We start from the raw sequence: 21,137 nt of genomic DNA on the forward strand, positions 1-21,137 counted from the left end.
AACAGTTGGAACACTCTCAGAGTAGTTCGGAAAATACTGGCACCTGTTTCTTAAAGCACAGTCCTATGCATGTTTACTCAGAAGTAAGCCCCACTGTGTTCAGCGGGGCTTACTCCCAGGAAAGTGTGTACAGGATTGCAACCTTAATTTGTTTTTCTGCAAAGGTACGGAAGACTGTGTGTGATAATGGGTAGGCATATTGGATGATAATACAGAATAAAAGTCTATTTCCTTGATTTCTATTAGAGCAGGGGTGTCCAAAGTTTTTGGCAGGAGGGCCACATTGTCTTTCTGACACTGTGTCAGAGGCCGGGGGAAAAAAGAATTAATTTACTTTTAAAATTTGAATAAATTTACTTAAGTTTACATAAATGAATATATTAAAAGTGAACTTATATGAATGAAGGTCTTGCAATATCTCAAGGCCTATAAAAGGCCTTGCTCAAAGCAAGGCTGGCCTTTCCTTTGCTGCCACTACTACATCACAGATGTGAAACAGCAAGCAGTGGAGGGAACCCTCATCCCACAGCTCATGCAAGAGGTCAAATAGTCGCCCTCACGCTGAGAGCAGTTGCGTCGGGCCAGTGTGGGCTCCAACAAATCTCTGGAGGGCCAGAGGCTCATTGGAGACTGGGGGCTCCCTGAGGGCCACATTGAGAGGCCTCGAGGGCCGCAAGTGGCCCCGGGGCCAGGGTTTGGGCACCCCTGTATTAGAGCAACAGTTAAATTAATAAATGTTTCTCCATCGGTAGATAGGTTTTGATCTGGGGTATATCCCTCTCTTAAGCCTTGGCATTCTGAATGGTTCATGTTCCAAATTTCACATTTCTCAGTTCAATGAGAGGCCAGTGAAATGAAACTTAAACATTTGCAGAACTTGTTGACCTAGTTCTTCCCTTTAGTAGATGATCCTTTGGAAGAAGTAAGAGACTGACAATCTAAAATACATTGCAACAGAAGCTTATCAAGATGGTCCTTTACATTGGTTTCCTTCTTCCTTCTCTCTGCAATCTTCTCACAAACTTTCCCTAAAGCACAATAGTGTCCTTGTACTGTATGGAGCATTGGAACTGTCTGGGAAAGTAGAAACTGTGTTTCTGCTGATCTAAATAAACATTGATCGAAAATTCCTGAACCATCTGCCTCCCTGATGAGAACTGTTCTAGGTATATTGCTTATTGCAGATCCTTTGCATGTTGAACAGAAACGTCTGTTGCAACAGCCATTTCCATTGGCCTACAGTGTTGGGCATGGAGAACGTGTTTCAAATTGCTTGCATGAAGAATTTCAGATTACCAAGCAAAGGACTATAATGCATCCTGGTTTTTCACCTGATCACCACTTTCCTATTGCAGAATTAAACAGGGATGATAAGAATTGGTCTTAAGACTTTAGTGATCCAGTTATGAAAGTTAAAGGTTGCCTAATATCACAACTATTTAAAACTTGTTGGTCAAGTCCACGGGTTAAGGTTTTGGGCCATCTTGTCAGAAAACTTAAAAATTACATGATATAGGTCAGATGTTGCCAGTAACCACTTGTCTTAAAACTTTGAGCTCTATTCTGAATGCACATATACAATGATCTTGCTGAAGCTAAGGAAATTCAGTACCTGTTTGGGAGACAACCTGGGAATCCCATGTCTGCCTCCTGGATTTCTATCATGGAAGAAAAATGGGATATAAATGTGTAAAAAGAAAATCCAAAGTTCATTGATATGCCTTAATTGAGGAAGAAATTATGCCTCCTCACTGAACTTCTACAAAGCTTGTTGATTGTTGCTCTGTCAGTAAGCTGGTGTCAGAATGAGAATAGTGCGTTACACAGAAATACACTGCCAACTGAAAATAGCCTTAAGTGAAACAAATAGTTAGCAACAGGCATTCTACTGGCGCACAAAAGTTTTTACCTTTCAAGCTTTTCTTGAAAAGTGCAGGAGAGTTATAACTCTATCAGCACAATCGTCCATTGGTGCCACTAGGATTCAGACTAACCCACAGATGAAATCATTCTTTAGAAAAAAACCCTTTAAGCATCCTCTGGAACAGGGGTGTCCAAACTTTTTGGCAGGAGGGCCACATCATCTCTCTGACACTGTGTCGGGGCTGGGGGGGAAAGAATTAATTTACATTTCCAATTTGAATAAATTTACATAAATGAATATATTAGAGATGGAACTTACATGAATGAATGAAGGTCTTGCAATAGCTCAAGGCCTATAAAAGGCCTTGCACAAAGCAAGGCTGGCCTTTCGTTCGCTGCCTCTGCTGCATGATAGACATGAAACAACAAGCAGTGGAGGGGGCCCTCGTCCCACACCTCATGTGGGAGGTCGAACAGTTGTCCTCGTGCTGAGAACAGTTGCGCTGTGCTAGTGCAGGCTCCAGCAGTTCTTCCCAGGGCCAGAGGCTCATTGGAGACTGAGGGCTCCCTACAGGCTGGATTGGGAGTCCTTGAGGGCTGCAAGAGGCCCCAGAGCCGGGGTTTGGGAACCCCTGCTCTAGAAGATCCGCTCCATAATTGTCTTCGGCATTGTCCATGATTGTCCATTAACAAGTGTCTCATTTCATTTTTCCCAGCCAAAGAAGTGGGTTATAGCAGTCGGCATAGATGCCCATATGGAGGTATTTGTACCAAAGCAGCCACCTGCTTTCCTAGGTTGCTTCATTCATAAAACTAAATGCTTTGAAAAGAGCAACTTGCTGTTTCAGCCTTTAACAAACTAATCCTTGCCACACAACTCTTGACACTGTGCTTCTAACAGGGTTGCCATTCCCAAATATTTGCGATACTCTCTACAGATGGTACCCATATAAAATTATAATTGACAGCGACTTAATGTCTAAGATTGTGACTTCTTGCATCTCATTAATTTCAGTGGCCCTTCTACAGTGCCCTGTGACTTTCAGTAGGAGTTCAAGTATGCTTAATTTGTCTGGTGTATGCTTCATTGTTTAGAATTGTCTAGATTTTGGGGACTGTTGAAAAGCTTTTTCTTAATGGGATCTGAGTGTTAGAAATTGGATTCCATTCAAATTAAGCAGTCTTGTGGTGGTGGTGTATCAGTCACAAGGCTCTTGGCTAAGTTTGGAGTTGGCAACTTATGATATTCAGTGCCCTGTAACAGAGACGATGCTGGGATATATGCCGCTTGGGCAAGGTTGCGCAGTACATGATGGAATTGAGTGAAGATGGTCAAACATTCTTGCCTGGTATACTATAAACACCAGCAATGCTGCCATTCCTTAGACACCCTTCTCTCCTTGCAGCATTGTTACCATACCTGCACCACATTCCTAGATACAGCAGTAATTCTGATAAGAGCACCTCACTTGCAGCTTTTTATGAGCACAGCACTGGAGAAATTGTTGCTAACAATTAACATAAAGCTTCACATGAGCAAAAATTCTGTCTAGGAAGATGTAATGCCTCAAATACAGCAGACTAAGGATTTGGCCTCTGGCTAAGGTAAGACTTAATAAGTTCTTGGACTTCACCCAGCATTTGGAGCAGGTTGCTTTGGTTCCCCAAGCATTCACTGGCGTCAAAGCCATCCAGTTAGGAGTTGCCTCTTCCAGACTGCACATTTAGTTACTGATGTTTTTCTTACTATCACTTTGGGAAAAGGAGAAGAGCCATATCCATGCTTCTATTGCTCAACATCATTCTTTAAATACTATAGAAGTAGGACATTATAGATGCTATACAATTTTTTTTGAGACAGGATTGTGTCACTTGGATTGCAGCCTAAGAGACAAAGAGGAGTGAAAACTGATGGGGAATTGACTTATGAATAAAGAATAAAGTTTATGGACAAGCACATCAGTGTATGTGTGCAATGTATATAATGTGCTAAAGAAAACCCAAGATGGGAGCCTCAGATTTGAGCCACGTTCTCCATAATAGTGGTGAGCTGTTGCAAAGGAATCGAGTTAGGGAAAGTTGAAGCACAAGTTCAAGACAGAAAATCAGATTCAGAAAAATGAGCAGATCAAACAGGGGACATTAGGCGAGATGACAAAGTTTGGAAAGTTAAGGTTATGCAAGCATTTAATTAGGAATAAATGGGCAGGGTCAGAGAATGCAAGTAAATAGGATTCTAGCAGTGATAGGCCACAAAGTGGGTGGCAGAACAGAGGGGCCTTTTCTAAAGTCCTGCCTGCTGCATTCACGTTTGTCCTTGCAAGAGAAGATTTTTTTTTAAATGACATGCAGCCTAGGAAGAAGAGGCTAGAAACACATGTAAGTGAGCTCTTTCCAGTCTACAAGCACACAGACAATCAGATTGTATTATAGAGTCCCAAAGCACACAGTGAGTGTGTTTTCAGTAATACTGTTCAGTAGGGATGCTTCCCTCCCCTTCCATGTTCGGATCTGGAAACAAAATAATTTTCAAACACTGAGTGGCCCTGAATATACTTTATGGTAAGCTTTCATAGAACTAAATAATGGAGAGCTACCTGCCATTGTTAAGAAGGTGGAACAGCATTTTAATGATGAATACAAAAGCTATTCATTGTTGACACCGTTCATACTTCTCAGTGCAAATAGAGTACCATAAAACTCCTTTTTGTGCAATGGCTGCTCTTTGGCACGTTGATAAAATCAGACTGCTGTGGATTTTTTGTGTTTTCAGTAAAATATAGCGTAAGATGCTTTTTGAGGTTGTCTAGTTGCACACCAATTACTGACGTCAATATTGATCACACCAGAGAATAACGTACGGTCAATGCGGGTTTATGTAAACTGTTTAACAGGTCAATCTATGGAATAACTATAGAAACAGTGTTTTCCTTAAGCACTGAACTACCTTGCCAGAATGTCTTTTAGGGACTGGTCTTAGATTGATCGTTGGCCTGCAAAGTGAACTTCACAAGCTTGACTCAAGTTCTGCTGTCAAAGAATTTTGAGAATCTAGGTGATATAGTTGAGAAATCTGGCCAAGAAGAGTGGTGTGGCTGTGAAATGTAGCAAAACCATTGGTTGGAAAGGGATAGTGGGAAACGGGCATTTAACTACTGAAAAGATTTAGAAACTCCAAGTGTCATTCTACTTGTGTAACTCTTTTAAGCCTATACAACGGTAGTGATTTAACTGAAATTACTCTTCCAGTGCAGTTGTGTATAGAGATCTGAATCTGGTCTCCATTTCCCTGTGTTTTAAAACCAGTACTTGAGCAATGTGTAAGCTGGAATGTGCCCTGCAGTGCTTTGTTGTCAGATTTTCAGAACTAACATTTACATTACATGTGCACATTTCTCTTGGCTAAGAGAGCAGTAAAAGACACATACTGCTTTAGAAAGTCATTTGTATAATTTTTGTTCTGGAAATGGCTTGCTCAGCCAAGATGTTGGCCGTGTATGTGTGTGTTTGTTCAGAGGAAATGATAGCCTGGAGTAAGAGTTGCCCCACCCAGCTGGTTACTAAGATAGTAGAATTACAAGCATGATTGTCTTGCACACTTTGCATTACTAAGGCAGATGGTCCTCTGGTTACTTAAACTGTTGGGGTATAACCTCACTCTTGCAATGGGCACAGTGCATGCAAGCAGGGTGGTTCCCAACAGGGCTCAATAGTGTGTATACAAGGGTGGGTACCTACCCTGGCAAACATACAACCTAAAATTTGATGGGGAGGCAATGGGGAAAATATGTATTTCAGCTGCACATACTTAAGCTTGGATACTGTAGGTTGTGGGGACTATGATATCAAAGACTTGGCAGGAAAGTTAATTTTTGAGGGAAGAGATGAAGGAAGTGAAAGGAGGCAGGTGACTTGGGCAGCAAGGAAGAATGGGCGGAGACTTTGGCTCTCTGAGAGTGGATGAACTAGGATTATGAGGAGGAAGGTAATGGGATATGAGTGTGGAAAGATGGGTAAGATCTTATAGGACTTCAGAGACAGGGCTTGTGCTTGATCCAGGAATGAACAAGTAGCCCATGTAGGAACAAGGAATGTTGTATAGTCAGAACAAGAGAGAGGAGTGACTTGGCAGCAATGATGGACAGAGTTGAGGAGACTACTGTGAGATGACAGAAGACCAGAGAGAAGGTGGATGAGGTACTCCTCTCGTTGTGACTGTTGCAGTAATTGGGTGAGGCAGAATTGGGTGTGAACCAGAGGCTAGAGGAAGAGCTGTATTTTTTAATACTTTTTGCAGTATTGTGCAATGAGAAGGTACATGCTTTGGTGGAAACTGAAAATGGGGAATAAAAGAGAAGTCAAAGATAAAACTAAGACATTGTGCCTGTTTAATAGAGTGGATGGTGAGCATTGGCTAACTGAATCTGAGTGGAAAGTTGGGGGGGTGGGGGCAGTGGTGAACTGAGAGGGGGTTCCCTGCCCCAGGACCTTGAGTCCGGCTCCACCATAGAATCGCTGTGGGTTAAATTACAAGGTTCCAGGAGCGATGTAATAATGCAGGCATGCTATCATCGTCCGAACCAGAAGGGAACCTTGAAATGAGGAAACAGATCAGGGAGGTGTCAGGGAGGGACAGGGTTGTAATCATGGGGGACTTCAATTATCCTCACATCGACTGGGTCAATTCGTGCTCTGGTCATGAGACCGGTTTTCTTGACATGCTAAATGACTGTGCTTTAGAGTAACTAGTCATGGAGCCCACCAGAGGACAGGCGACTCTGGATTTAATATTGTGTGGCACTCAGGACCTGGTTAGAGAGGTAAATGTTACTGAGCCATTGGGGAACAGTGACCATGCTGCAATTAGTTTCACCATTGGGGGAAGAGTGCCAAACAAATCTAACTCAAAAACCCTTAACTTCCGAAGGGTGGACTTCCCTCAAATGAGGAGGCTAGTTAGGAAGAAGTTGAAAGGGAAGGTAAAGGGTCCAATCTCTCCAGAGTGCGTGGAAGCTGTTTAAAACAGTAATAGAAGCCCAGGAGAAGTGTATACTGCAAAGGAAGAAGTGCTTGACTAAGTCCAGGAGGGTGCCTGCATGGCTAACGAGCCAAGTTAGAGGGGCCGTAAGGGGCAAGGAAGCGTCCTTCTATAAATGGAAATCTTGCCGTAATGAGGAGAATAAAAAGGAACATAAACTGTGGCAAAAGAAATGTAAGAAGGTGATATGGGAAGCCAAGAGAGACTATGAGGAACGCATGGCCAGCAACATTAAGGGGAATAATAAAAGCTTCTTCAAATATGTTAGAAGCAGGAAACCTGCCAGAGAAGCGATTCTACCTCTGGATGGTGAGGGAGGGAAAGGGGAGATAAAAGGAGACTTAGAGATGGCAGAGAAATTAAATGAGTTCTTTGCGTCTGTCTTCATGGCAGAAGACCTCGGGCAGATACTGCTTCCTGAACTGTCCCTCCTGACTGAGGAATTAAGTCAGAGGTTAAAAGAGAAGATGTTTCAGACCTACTTGACAAATTAAAGATAAGTAAGTTACCGGGCCCTGATGGCATCCACCCAAGAGTTATTAAGGAATTGAAGAATGAAGTTGCTGATCTCTTGACTAAAATATGCAACTTGTCCCTTAAAACGGCCACGGTGCCAGAAGATTGGAGGATAGCAAAGGGAAGAAGAGGGGACCTGGGAAATTAAAGGCCAATCAGCCTAACGTCTGTTCCAGGTAAGATGGTGGATTGCCTCATCAAAAATAAAATCTTTAAACACATAGACGAACAAGCCTTGCTGAGGGAGAATCAGCATGGCTTCTGTAAGGGTAAGTCTTGCCTCACAAACCTTCTAGAATTCTTTGAAAAGGTCAACAGGCATGTGGATGCGGGAGATCCTGTGGATATTATATATCTGGACTTTCAGAAGGCGTTTGACACGGTCCCTCACCAAAAGCTGCTGAGAACTCCACAGCAAGGGAATTACAGGGCAGGTCCACTCCTGGATTAGGAACTGGTTGAGGTCCAGGAAGCAGAGAGTGGGTTTCAATAGTTAATTTTCACAATGGAGAGAGGTGGAAAGTGGAGTGCCCCAAGGATCTGCCCTGGGACCTGTACTTTTCAACCGGTTCATAAATGACCTGGAGGCAGGGCTAAGCAGCGAGGTGGCCAAGTTTGCAGATGACACCAAACTTTTCCGAGTGGAAAGACTAGAAGAGATTGTGAAGAGCTCCAGAAGGATCTCTCCAAACTGGGGGACTGGGCAGCAAAATAGCAGATGTGCATTTCAATGTAAGTAGGTGTAAAGTCATGCACATTTGGGCAAAGAATCCAAACTTTACATATAGGCTAATGGGTTCTGAACTGTCTGTGTCAGGTCAGGAAAGAGATCTTGGGGTGCTTGTGGAAAGTGTCAATGTGCGGCAGTAGTGAAGAGGGCTACTTCCATGCTTGGGATCATTAGGAAAGGCATTGAGGATAAGACAGCTAATATTTTAATGCTGTTGTACAAATCGATGGTAAGGCCACACCTGGAGTATTGTGTCCAGTTCTGGTTGTCACATCTCAAAAAGGATATAGTGGAGATGGAAAAGGTGCAAAAGAGCAACCAAAATGATTACTGGGCTGGGTCACCTTCCTTATGAGGAAAGGCTACAGCGTTTGGGCCTCTTCAGTCTAGAAAAGAGGCGCCTGAGGGGGGGACATGATTGAGACATACAAAATCATGCAGGGGATGGACAGGGTGGCTAGAGAGATGCTCTTTTCCCTCTTGCATAACACCAGAACCAGGGGACATCCATGAAAGTTGAGTATTGGGAGAGTTAGAACAGACAGAAGAAAATATTTCCTTACCTAGTGTGTAATTGGTTTGTGGAACTCTTTGCCACAAGAAGTAGTGATGGCAACTTGCCTGGATGCCTTTAAGAGGGAATTGGACAAATTTCTGGAGGAGAAGTTCATTACGGGTTACAGGTCATAGTAGGTATGTGCAAGCTCTTGGTTTTAGAGGCAGGCTGCCTCTGATTGCCAGGTGCAGGGGAGGGCACTGGGACGCAGGTTGTGTCTGTTTCCTTGTGTGCTCCCTGGGGCATTTGGTGGGCCACTGTGAGATATGGGAAGCTGTGCAGGATGGGCCTTTGGCCTGATCCAGTGGGGCTCTTTTTACGTTCTTATGAGTCAGTACACAAGATCTGACTCCTGCCTTCACAGCCCTGAGTTGGTCTGGTCTGTGGAGTCTGAAGCAATTTAGGGTGGGATCAGAGGTCTGTATACCTATTCCACAGCCCTGCTGCCGCCATGACTGCCCTCTAGCTGGCTGTTTGCTGAGCTGCTTCAGTCAGCTCTCTGACTGTCTTCCAGCTTGAAGATCTTTCCCTTCAGTGCCAGGAGGATACTGCAAATGTAAGTGAATCATTAAGTCAGGAAAGCCTTAGTTGCTCTTGTTTTTATTTATTTTGGGACTCTGCCTTTGATCACAATTATATAATTTGATTGTCTGTTTTCCTTGTTCCATTTTAATCCCCAATAACTCCTTTCTTTTGATTTGACCAAAATAAACTTGCCTATAGCTAGAACAGCTGTTTTCAACCAGTATGCTATGGCACACTGGTGTTCCGCAGGAGTTTGGGGGAGAGTAATTAATGTGACCTTTGGGGTTGTGAGCTCTCCTCCAGCAGTACAGTGTGCCTGGTCATAAAACCGATGGTGTGACCTAACCATTTTAGCACTTTGTCAGTGTGTTGTGAGGTGTGAAGGGTTAAAAATGACTGCCCTGGAACAATTTACCTTCTTTCTCTGATGCTTTCCTCAACTTTATACATTATCCAGAGAAGGTTTGTATGGGATTGTATGAGGATGTGTGGTTGAGAGATGGAGGCAAGGAGGATAGTTAAGATGGTACTCTACTTTCTCCCTCCTCAGATTAGGGCTGTTGATAACAGGGTGGAAACCAGTGTGTCCAGTAAGCCAGAAGGCTGCACAGCTCAAAGCTGAGCTCCTTAGAGCGTCGCTGAACCAGAAATTGACATTAACATCGACACCCAAAGCTGCAAGATCCTGCCTCACAGGAACCGAAGGTGTCCACACAATGATGTGGACCTCTTAGATGGAATATAGGTGGAAGCATGACCCTGATCCAGTGTTCTGGTGGTAGTAGAACCCTATCTCATATGTACCTCCTGGATAAGACTGACTGTACTTGTGATTTTGATGCAATCCCATATGGAGAAGGGCCACCAAATTTTTTCAGATGGGAATGTGGTCCTTGGTGCTGGCCTAGAGATCCCTACAACTGGTCAAAATGAAATCAGTGTGATTCAACCTGGAAAGCAATGACTTGCTTTGTCTAGCATGGCTTTAAAAGAATACAGGATTCTGTAAAGTCAGACAACACATGAACAATTGGTTCTTCTGGGAAACACTTTTCATTTACTTTTAAATGAAACTTATATTTACTGCACTTTTAAACACTATTCATTTAAGGATGTCCTCATGAGTCCCTGTGAGTTTTCAACAATGGTGTTTTGAAACATAGGTGCTGCCCTGCAGCCCAGGGTGGTTTTAGAGATTATGGGTGTATAGACATAAGGAGGGGGAGAAGGGAATAGATTAATCAGTCGTCTCAACTGTGCCTTGAATTCCACTCCTAAAGAAGCTGGTGTGTCCAGCCTGTATTCCTTCCTGCAACACCAACATCATTGTGTTAGTGTAGTGGTTGATACATCTTATCCTATTGGCTACTTTTCTGATGGTGCATGTCTGAAGACCAAATGAATGATCCAAGTATCATGAATTTCTTGACTTGTCAACTTTATTCCTGAAGTCCACTTAAGAATGCAAAATAAGAAATCTAGGCTAGTGAAATCTCATTTGGCCTCAATAAGTCTTAACCACATAACTCTGAAGTTCTAAACTTTCTACAGAGTGTGTTTAATGGGATATTGTAACTTGTTCATGTAGTATTTAATGGGCTACTGCTAATCCCTATGAAGATAGCATTTGTCAAACTGATCAGACTGCCACTGCTTTTAAAAAATAGACGGGCAACCTGTCTGGGTATAAGTTATAATTTTCTGAGTTTATGGTTCATACAATGAAAGAGAAACTGCTATCCCTTGTCTTGTTGCTACTTGTTTAGAGTTCCAATCTGTTTGGCATGAAGGTGGCAATTTAGTAACTGTCTAGCTTTTCAGCTTTCTCTGCTAGCATCTCAGGATCTAGTCTGGAGTTGAAGTACTAGCTGTAAAAAAAAAAAAACTCTTGGCCAGGATAAAATTCTTGCCTCATGCTAAGCGATCAAGTGGGCTAGAACAGTGTGCACAATGACCCCCCAGAGCACTTGGTATTCTCATTCCCCCACACAACCACTGCAGTGACTGTGGTTGTTCAATAGTTCTGTGTACAAGAATAGTTGTGAATGTATCATATATAGCATTACTTTTGTCCTTACAAGAATTCTTCTTCCCCCACACCATAGGATACGACTTTGCTGCTGTCCTAGAGTGGTTTGCAGAGCGAGTGGACCGCATCATTCTCCTCTTTGATGCCCACAAGCTGGATATCTCAGACGAATTCTCAGAAGTCATCAAAGCATTGAAAAACCATGAGGATAAGATGAGGGTAGTACTGAACAAAGCGGACCAAATTGAGACCCAGCAACTTATGAGGGTGTATGGTGCCCTCATGTGGTCTCTGGGGAAGATTGTCAACACACCTGAGGTGATCAGGGTCTACATTGGTTCATTCTGGTCCCACCCATTGCTCATCCCTGATAATCGCAAGCTTTTTGAGGCAGAAGAGCAGGATCTCTTTAGAGATATCCAAAGCCTGCCCCGCAATGCAGCCCTTCGGAAACTGAACGATCTTATTAAACGGGCGCGGCTAGCGAAGGTGAGTCTATCAGATAGCATGCCTATATCTTGTCTCATGAAATCTGAAGCTAATTTCATCAGAAAGTAAGGGGGAAAAACCTTCTGCCTTCTGCTCAGTCCCAGTTTGGAGAAATTGGATAGAATCTGTCCCAGAATAAAATAAAAGTCTTCTCTATAAATGCATGTGTCACAGTTGTTCAAGCATGGGTGGCAAAAAAAAAAAGCCATGTAGATACATGTAAATCATGGTGAAAATGAATACAAAATGCTGTTTCCTGATGGTACAAGGCTATAGACTTGGAGAAAGGAGATATCGTAAAGCATTGCATAAGGCATGCAAGCAAAGCCTAGTGCCATGCCCACACAACATTGAGGGAAAGAGAAACATGCATGTATTCTGGTTCAAGGTTTCCTCTTGGAGCAGTAATAAAAATAGTGCTATGGTGACCAATGAAAAGAGTCTGTATGAGTGAATGTACGAGGTGTGTCTGGAAAGTAATGAGAATATTTTAAAAATTATTTTATTGAAAAATGTTACAATTGAACATTGTCTCCTTCAAAATATGAACCTTGTGAGTGAACACAATACTCGCAGCAGTTTTTCCATTCCTCATAGCATCCCTGGAAGTCTTCAAGTGGGATGGCATTCAGAGCCTACGTAGTGGCTCTTTGAATATTATCCACACTACCAAAATGGTGTCCTTTCAAACCATTCTTCATCTTTGGGGAATATGAAAAAATCTCAAGGAGCCAAGTCAGGGCTGTAGGAAGTGATGTGCTTTTCAGCCAAAAACTGTCTGACAGCCAACTCCTGTGACTGACAAATCCTGAGTCACAATTTCATGAACAATTGACTTGGGAATTTCCGTTTCCTCTGCAGTCATTCTGATAGTGAGCTGCCTATCACGATTGAGAACAGACCTCACTGCATCCACATTCTGTTCTTTTTTTATGATGAAGAGGGGCATCCTGATTGTTGTTCATCTTCAACACCTTCTTCTCCATCCTTGAATGCCTTGTGCCATTGGCACACTTGTGCAGGTGATTGCGCAGCTTCTCCGTAAGCTTTCCTCACCATTTCCAAAGTTTCTGATGCACTTTTACCCAATTCCACATGAAATGTTATTGTGTATTGCTGTTGCAAACTCGCTTGCATTTTTCTTAATACGAGGCACTTGAACAGGGTGTCACAAAAAAGAATGTCTCGACTCTGACAGGGCTGGAATGCAACTGATCAGTGTCCTAACATATACCTGGCACCCCTCCCCAAGTGACCTTGGCCAGCTTCTGCCTTCACAAAGCCCTTTTCGTGCATAGGAACTTCATTCTCATTACTTTCTGGACACACCTCGTATATCAGACCCCAGGACACAGTGAGATGAGCGGAAGCAAGAAGTTATGCTTAGTTGTGGGTCATTGTCCAGAACCACCTATCACTGTGGAAGGTTCACCTTTCCACAGAGCATGAGGACATGTCCCAAGCAGTTAAGTGTTGGGTAATCTTAATTTCAATAAAATGTTCACCTAACAAAATGGCAAAGCAGAGTTTTGTTTGCATTCAGAGTCTGAGTGTGACTGACTGACTGAAAGCAACAGTCACCTTTTCACCTGAGTGAAATTTGAATCCAAGCCGAACCATCCAAGTCTGAGAGAACCCACTAGGCTTGCACTCGGACTTAATGGGTATACTACTTAGAAGGGATGTAATGGAGCAGGTGTCTTGCAACTCTCTGACTTCTTATTTGGCCATGAAGTTTTGTGGGTGACTTTGAGTATGTCACTGTGGGTCTACCTATAAACCACCCTCCTAGAATTATAGTGTGGATCAGTAAGGTAAGAATTAGTTTGTAACTAAATTCCATAGGAATAAAGTATAATTCTGTAAAAGGAAAATGAGAGAGAATTCTAGCAGTAGTTCTCAAATTTTTAAATCACTGCAACCAATTTTGTCGCCCACAGCAGTTGCTTCGTGTTCCAGAATGCCTTGCAGCTTCCAGATTGCACTCCAGAATGCAAGACCGCAAAGCATTCTGGGGTGCAACACACGGCTGCAGGTGACGAAATGGGTTGCAGGCCAGTGCTACCAGGAAGCTGGAAGAATGCCTTGTGGCTTCCAGGTAGCATCAGCCCCCTAACCCACCAAAAATCAATGTAGGTTTGAGAACCACTGAATTGTAGATCATCTGTTTTGAGGATGCAGGCAGGCAAGATACTAGTGAGGTTGTGAAGATATCATTGTTACTTTAAAAAAAAGTATACCCTCAATATCCCTTAGGTTCATGCCTACATCATCAGCTCGCTAAAGAAGGAAATGCCATCAGTGTTTGGCAAAGACAATAAGAAGAAAGAACTTGTGAACAATTTGGGGGAGACCTATGGACGGATTGAGCGGGAGCATCAGATTTCACCAGGAGATTTTCCTAACCTGAAAAAGATGCAAGTAAGTGCCAGGAACAATAGAGAATGAGAACAGTGACAGAAACTGCTCTGTTTTCTATTACACTGAATAGTCTTCTAAATTTCCCTACTGACTTTGCTAGAACATTTTAGTTTAGGAGGAATGTTTTAACCCAGAGAAAAATCAAAATGCTTTCTTTGACTGTTTCTAGTTGTTAACTTCTTATAGTAGTTGGCCAGCTCTGTCCTTAAAACAGATGGACAATGCGTAGAATGGCAATGCTCTTAGTCTCACAACTCATCCCTAAGGAATGGCCACTTGGATGAAACTAGTTTTTCAAACTAGCAAACATTGTCCGTCTCTCCAAGGTAGGGGAGGAGTGTGTGAAGTCATACAAAATGGCAGAGCAGTTGCCTATAGCTTGCTGTTCCTTCCTTGTGGCTATGTGGTGCAGGCTCTGATCCAGATTCAGACTAGTATGATGTTTCCCTCTTCTGCTGCTGTAATTGTGCTGTAAGACCCAGGTATGTAGACGTACAAGGGGTTTAAATACATGTTCTGATATGCCACAGAGATGCTACAGGATACAGTGCTGGCCCCAGAATGTGGATCCTTGAGAATCTTGGCATATTTTATTATTAAACTTGAGTTACATTCAAGTGTATGCAGCCCTGGAAATATTCTGAAAATACCATCTGCATATGACAGGTGTGCACTGCAGACAGCTGCTTTCCCATACCTCATATATCCCACAGTCGAGGGCCAGCATCGGAAGCCGACTTGAAACTGTGGCTCCAGCTTGGTGGCTGGCCCTTGCACATGGAGGTAACACCCACAGCTTCAAATAACAGTGAATGCAGCCTCTTGCATTGTTGCAGCCCACTTCCATAAAATATTAGCATTAAGTATGTTAAATGATAGTAAAATTCCATTCCACCTGTCTCTTTCAGGAGCAGCTGCAAGCTCAAGACTTCAGCAAGTTCCAGCCTTTAAAAAGCAAGTTGTTGGATGCTGTGGAGGATATGCTGGCCAACGACATTGCACAGCTCATGGTGTTGGTGCGCCAGGAAGAATCACAGAGGCCTGTCCAGATGGTGAAAGGAGGAGCCTTTGAAGGCACCCTTCATGGTCCATTTGGACATGGCTACGGTGAAGGAGCAGGAGAAGGAATTGACGATGCAGAGTGGGTGGTGGCCAGGGACAAGCCCATGTATGATGAGATCTTCTACACATTGTCACCTGTTGATGGGAAAATAACTGGGGCTAGTGCCAAGAAGGAGATGGTGAGGTCCAAGCTGCCTAACACAGTGCTGGGCAAGATATGGAAACTGTCTGATATTGATAAGGATGGGATGCTGGATGATGATGAATTTGCTTTGGCTAATCATCTTATAAAGGTGAAGTTGGAAGGTCATGAGCTTCCCAATGAGCTTCCTTCCCATCTCATCCCTCCATCTAAGAGGAAACTAGCAGAATGAGAGGCCACTAAAGGGAAATCAGGGAAAGGGTGGGGAGGGAAAGGAAAGGGAATATACCTAAGTGGTTGTACCTTTTTGAAATGTGAGGTCCTTTCTAAGTTACAACAACCTTTAGGTGTGAAGAGGAACTGATGCAAAACTAATTCCAGTGCTTTTCTCATGATATGCAATTCACTCTCCCTTCATGACATCCTTGCTTCTTGGTGTGCGTTGGTTTAAGAGGATAGTGATGAGGGAAATGGAAGGCGTGATCTAAGCTGTGTTCTGTAGATTTGGGTGAGGACAGGTTCTATCATTATTCAGTCAGGTGCAGTTTAAAATTTCTATTGAATTTGTCCCTAGTGCATTGTAATCATTGGCAGACCCCAAGCCAAAAGCTGATGTGAAACATGCCTCTGAATGAGAGTGGTGTATAAAACTTGCACTTGAATCTTAAGCATTTTTACATTGTAGAAGCCTGTCTGTGAAGCAGTCTTAAATTCCTGCTCAGTCTTCCTCCTTGTCTTCTGTCTGTCCTTCAACCTTTTTTTTTATTACTTGTACAAATTTGTATGCAAGATAACTCTCTGGTGGGCCAATCAGGACCAGCTTTAGCCATATTAAATTTCCTCTAGTTTTCTGCATTTGGCCTTAGGAGGAGGGTGTTAATGAGAGGCTTCTATTGAAAACGTGATGTTGTGAACTCCCTTTCAGTTCTTTGGAATCTTGGATTCAAATGCAGCACATTTTCTTTTCTAGCTAACCATATGCTAGACTTAAAATGCAGCTGGGATTTGGGGGCTCTAAGAATGGTATAGCTGGGGCTTTGTAGGAGTTGCCCATGCTAACACAACTCAGGGGGGAAAAAATGGGAGAAGCTAGTTGATCCACTTGAGCCCCTTGCATGAAAATGATAGTGTAAGATCAGAGATGGGGTCACCAAGGATTGAGATGCAAACAAGCTGTCCCTGGCTTTTCCTGCCCTGAAACTGGATAAAGTTTTTCATAGCTCAGTGAATGCTGGCTTCACTGTGCTGGATTAATATTACTTAGTGTGTTTACTGGTCAACACAGATAATATATATATCTCTAGATTAGCACCTCACCCTTATTGAGAGCAGGGGGCACAAGGAGTAATAGTAAGTTCTGTCCCTTTTTGTCCCTTTGAGCAACCACCTGCGCATCAGTCACAGCTGCCTCCTCCTTGCATACACTCAGCCCATGTAATTCTCATCCAGACTGAAGATCCTGAGCCAAGCTATTTTTCTGCTGCTGTTCCTCATCATAATTTGAAGTTAGGCCTCCTTTCCACTTCTATTTTCTTGGTGTCTTGAATGGGATTAGTCCTTTGTTGCTTTGTACATGTTGAACTCCTACTGTGATGGGGGTGGGGAGAGAAGACAGACCCAGGACAATTATAACTTATTTTATATCTCTGTTAATATTATATATAGAAATATATATTCTGTGTATGGAAACCCATCCTTATTGCAGTGCATTTATCACATCTTAAAAGTTAATTCATTACGCTTTTTTTTTTGTACCCTGGTTCTAAAACATTATTAAAAAATGAAGGCCATATCCATTTGGTGTTCCCTTGTATTTTTGATTTAATTAAAATACTTTAGATCTTTCTTTCCACAACTGAATTGGTTTGTACAGCATAAGCAAGAGATCCTAAACATTCTACTTGTGCACTTGTCAGTGATTGAACCTGTAGTAATTGAAAACCACTAATAGCACTGTTTCAAAAATCTCACTGATTGGAAAGCAAACAGTTAATAAAATGGATAGACACAACTTTCCCTTGGTTTCAACTTCAGTTAAGTAGCTGAATATTTTGCTCAGAATTGATCTAGCTGGATGTGTGATAACTAAAAGATGTTCTGCCTGTTTCTAGCAAAGCATTTGTCATTGCCCAGTTCTTGGATTAATTTCCAGCTGCTGCCAGGCTTCAGAAATGCATCACTCGGAAACCAGTTTCACTGAAACAGTATAAACTTGAGCCCAAATGAGACATGTTGCTGGAAATCAACTATCACAAGTTCCATGGGATATTTTAATAGCAGCCTTGGGGAGCCAGATTATAACTGCAGAATGGAAAAACACTTGTTGATCACGATGTGCGATCTCTCCACTCTCACTTTCCCTGACCTGGGGAGCCCTGCAAGCGTTAGCACATGGCTCTCAGCACTCAGGGATGGCTGCTGCAGGGTGCACCCCAGTCCCTGCAGCCCCGTCAGAAGGGAAAGTGGAGCGATCGTGCTCCGCTTCCAGTTTAGCAGAGGCCGTACTCTCACTTTCCCTGACCTGGCGAGCCCTGCAGAAGGTCATGCAGGGCTCCCTGCATCCCCAGGAGTGTACCCAAGCCCCTGCAGCCCCCCTGAGTGGCAGGATCCTGGGGATGGTGCTGCTGCCACTTCCCTGCCTCCTGGCTGCCCCCACCCCTTAAGGGGAAAGAGACCAGGGCCCTCAGGCTGGGGCGTTATGACGCCCCAGTTTGAATACCACTGCACTATACCCTCTTGGCTCTCTAGTCACAGTTGGCAGAGTATGTAAACTCTTTTGGTAGAAGGTTAACATCAGCAGCCACATTTTCCTATCCTTATTTTACAAGGCTACAGCTATAGCACAGTAAAGCAGAAGTATCACTGTAGACCAAACTGCATGCTGGTAGAGAGCACTGCTAGCAAAAAGTATTCAAAACCCTCCAGGGCTTCCCAGAGCCTCCCAATGCCTTATGGCATTGAAAACATCACTTCTGGTTTCTCTGTTAAACCGGAAGTCACGTTATTTGAGCTGCAGAGTTCAGTCTGAGCCTGACAGAGACCGGAGATGGACATCTTTAGCCCCTGCTGGGCTCAGACTTGCCTCTGGAGACAGAACTCCCTTCCCTCAGATAAGTTAATCTGAGGATACGGGATCCGCAGTTATGGAGGCACCCCTGTATTTCTGATCCCCTAGAGGAACAATATGGAATAGTCATGGAGCAGGAGACTTGTTTAGGTGGACAAGTTTCAGTGTTGGGCTATCTGTGGGGTTTTGGTGTTCAGGTGCCAACCATGGGTCTGTTACTTTCTTAGCAGGTGTTGTATTTCAGGTGCGGACCTTGTTAGATCTTTCTGTTTTATTGGCACAAACATCTTTGTCAGGAATAAAAGTTAGAACGCCATGTAACGGATGCTGATAGTGCTGCTTCTGAGGAAATGCTGCAGCCTGATATAAAGACTTGGGGAAATGTCAAACAAAAAAAACCTGATAAGTGTAGCCTGGGAAGCCCTCTTGGCAACACCCTACATGCATTTATGCTGACGAGCCAAAATCTGCCTGTTTCACTGTTTGCTAGGTGCACCAACAAGGAGGAAATTTGTTTATTTGATGGTAGGGGCTTTAATAAAGGCCTCCCTCTAAGGCCTGGTTTCCACTGATGTAGTAAATACAGTTTCTAGGTGACACTGCCATGACTGAATGGTCCTACAGAACAGCATTGAGTTCAAGTGGACTGATGCCAGATAAGTGTATGTGTGTGGGGGGGGGGATGCAGCCCTTGGCTTCAAAGTGGAAATGTGTGTAAAAAAAAATTATGCAGCAGTCATTCATGTGAAGCCCACCAGACAAAGGATGACCACTTCAGCAACCAGCCCTAGTGTCAGGAGTTGGCCAGGTTGGCTGGGCCCTGCTGCATACTCAGGCAAGAATAGCATGACTTCCTCAGCTGTGAGTGGTGCCCTATTGCAACTTCCGTCTTCCCAACATATCACCCAAATTCTGCCTTGCCCTTCTAAAATTTTATCATCAGAAAAGGACTTTGACACCTCTGCTGCTGTCACCTGCTACTTCTCCTGAAGTAGGTGGTTGGAGAGGATTCTGGAATGGAACCTTCCTCCCCAGCCAGTTTAGAAGAAGCAGTGATGGAGAAGAGGCAGGCCTCTTTCTGATCATTCTCCTGGGAGGAGAGCACCTGGGAAACAGGTACCAGTGACTACCGACACTTCCAGTTCCATCATAGTAATATTCAGCAGCAGTGCTGGAGGAAGAGATAAGGTACCATTCTCTTCATGCTGATGGGACAGCTGGTAGAATGAAGCAAGCACTAGGGTAGGGAAGGCAATAGGAAGTTCACTGCCTTCAAGATCCTGCTGCTCAAAGCCTCACTTAGCCCACCAGAAAGCTTCCATTTGTAGAAGGGAAGGGCTATAGCTGGAGTGAAGAGACGATAGCTGTGCATGTCGCCCTGACATACCTTCCAGGCACCATCACCCTCGGCAAATGGCCTTCCTCTAAAGGTCCCTTCAATGATTTAGTGTGCTCTGGAGGAAGTCTATTTGCAGATAGGGAAGTCACCTGCAGGCTCCTCCTTTTGGGGAGCTTATTTGGTGTGAGGTTGCAGTGGTGACTCAGATGCTTTCCAGCAGCTGCACTGCCAACCACCGTCTTTTTTTAAAACACACAATGCAATTCCCCTATCATATCACTGAATCACAACATGATGATTCAGTACATCACAACATGTGATTCAGTACAGTAATGGAGTGGGAGACAGGCATTATTGATGCAAATAAAATGAGGGTATTCACCAGCACCGCTGCCAAGGAATGATCCAATATGCTGCCACCCTCCTGCACTGATAAGCCTTCCCCACAAGTGGTGGAATCACCTAGTTGTATGTCCTCACAAACCTGGACCCCATCCTCAGTGAGAATTAGACCTAAGTATCTTACATTATAGGAAGTATTTTTGAACCACAGGCCAGTCAGTAAAGAATTTTCAAGACTGCTATTGGGAAGGCTCTAACACATAATTCCTATATTAAGAATATTCTTCCATTTGTATATCAAAGTTGCCATCTTGTACCAAACCCCCACAGATACAGAAGGCCCACTGCATATGCAAAAATCAATCTCTATACTAGCCATTTTTCAACCACTGTGCCATGGCACTTTAGTGTGTCGTGAATGGTCTGCAGGTGTGCCGCAAGAGTTTGGGGCAGGGTCATTAATAGGGCCATTGGGGGATGTGAGTCCCGCACCAATAGCTTGGTGTGCGTTGTCAATTGTCAAAAAGCTGCTGGTGTACCTTGACAATTTTAGTACCTTGTCAGTGTGCCATGAGATGAAAAGGGTTAAAAATGAATGCTCTGTACATATCCTCAACTATCTACATAATTCGGTAAACTAGTCTGAGTTAAAAGCCAGGTTTTAAATCTTAACCGTGGTTAATGCAGGTAAGGGAAATGAGGAGGGAATTTATGTGCTGCAAGAAGATGGGATAAGTTAAGGTGGGCAAAATCACAATTTTGCAGCTTGATTCTGGACCTTTATCCACGGTTAAGCAATGGACACCACTTCATCTGTAGTTTTTTGTTTTGTTTTTTAAAGAAAAAGAAAAAAATTGTTTTTGAAAAGTATGTGTTCTGCTTCCTGATGTGAATACAGAACAAAAACAGGATAATAATTTACTACAGCAAACAATGAAAATATTATTGGTACAAATGAACCAAATAGACACATGAGATAATAGATGTTCTATTCCATGCTATTTCCCTCTTTCCCCCA

At 43.4% G+C, this 21,137-nt stretch overlaps 1 protein-coding gene across 2 annotated transcripts in view; it reads left to right on the plus strand.

The window, feature by feature from the left end:
* EHD3 (EH domain containing 3) overlaps positions 1 to 17,382 on the plus strand; it is a 37,131-nt gene extending 19,749 nt beyond the window's left edge. The window contains exons 4-7 of one of the 2 annotated variants that reach the window (XM_066618676.1): positions 2,580 to 2,624; positions 11,334 to 11,746; positions 14,003 to 14,167; positions 15,076 to 17,382. In XM_066618676.1, coding sequence (XP_066474773.1) covers positions 2,580 to 2,624; positions 11,334 to 11,746; positions 14,003 to 14,167; positions 15,076 to 15,603 — 1,151 coding nt within the window. In that variant the 3' untranslated portion in view covers positions 15,604 to 17,382. The remainder of the gene's footprint in view (positions 1 to 2,579; positions 2,625 to 11,333; positions 11,747 to 14,002; positions 14,168 to 15,075) is intronic. The other variant, XM_066618678.1, reaches the window with a different exon arrangement.
* The last annotated feature ends 3,755 nt before the right edge of the window (positions 17,383 to 21,137 follow it).

This window comes from Tiliqua scincoides, chromosome 1, assembly GCF_035046505.1.
Source record: "Tiliqua scincoides isolate rTilSci1 chromosome 1, rTilSci1.hap2, whole genome shotgun sequence".
Lineage (NCBI taxonomy): Eukaryota > Metazoa > Chordata > Lepidosauria > Squamata > Scincidae > Tiliqua > Tiliqua scincoides.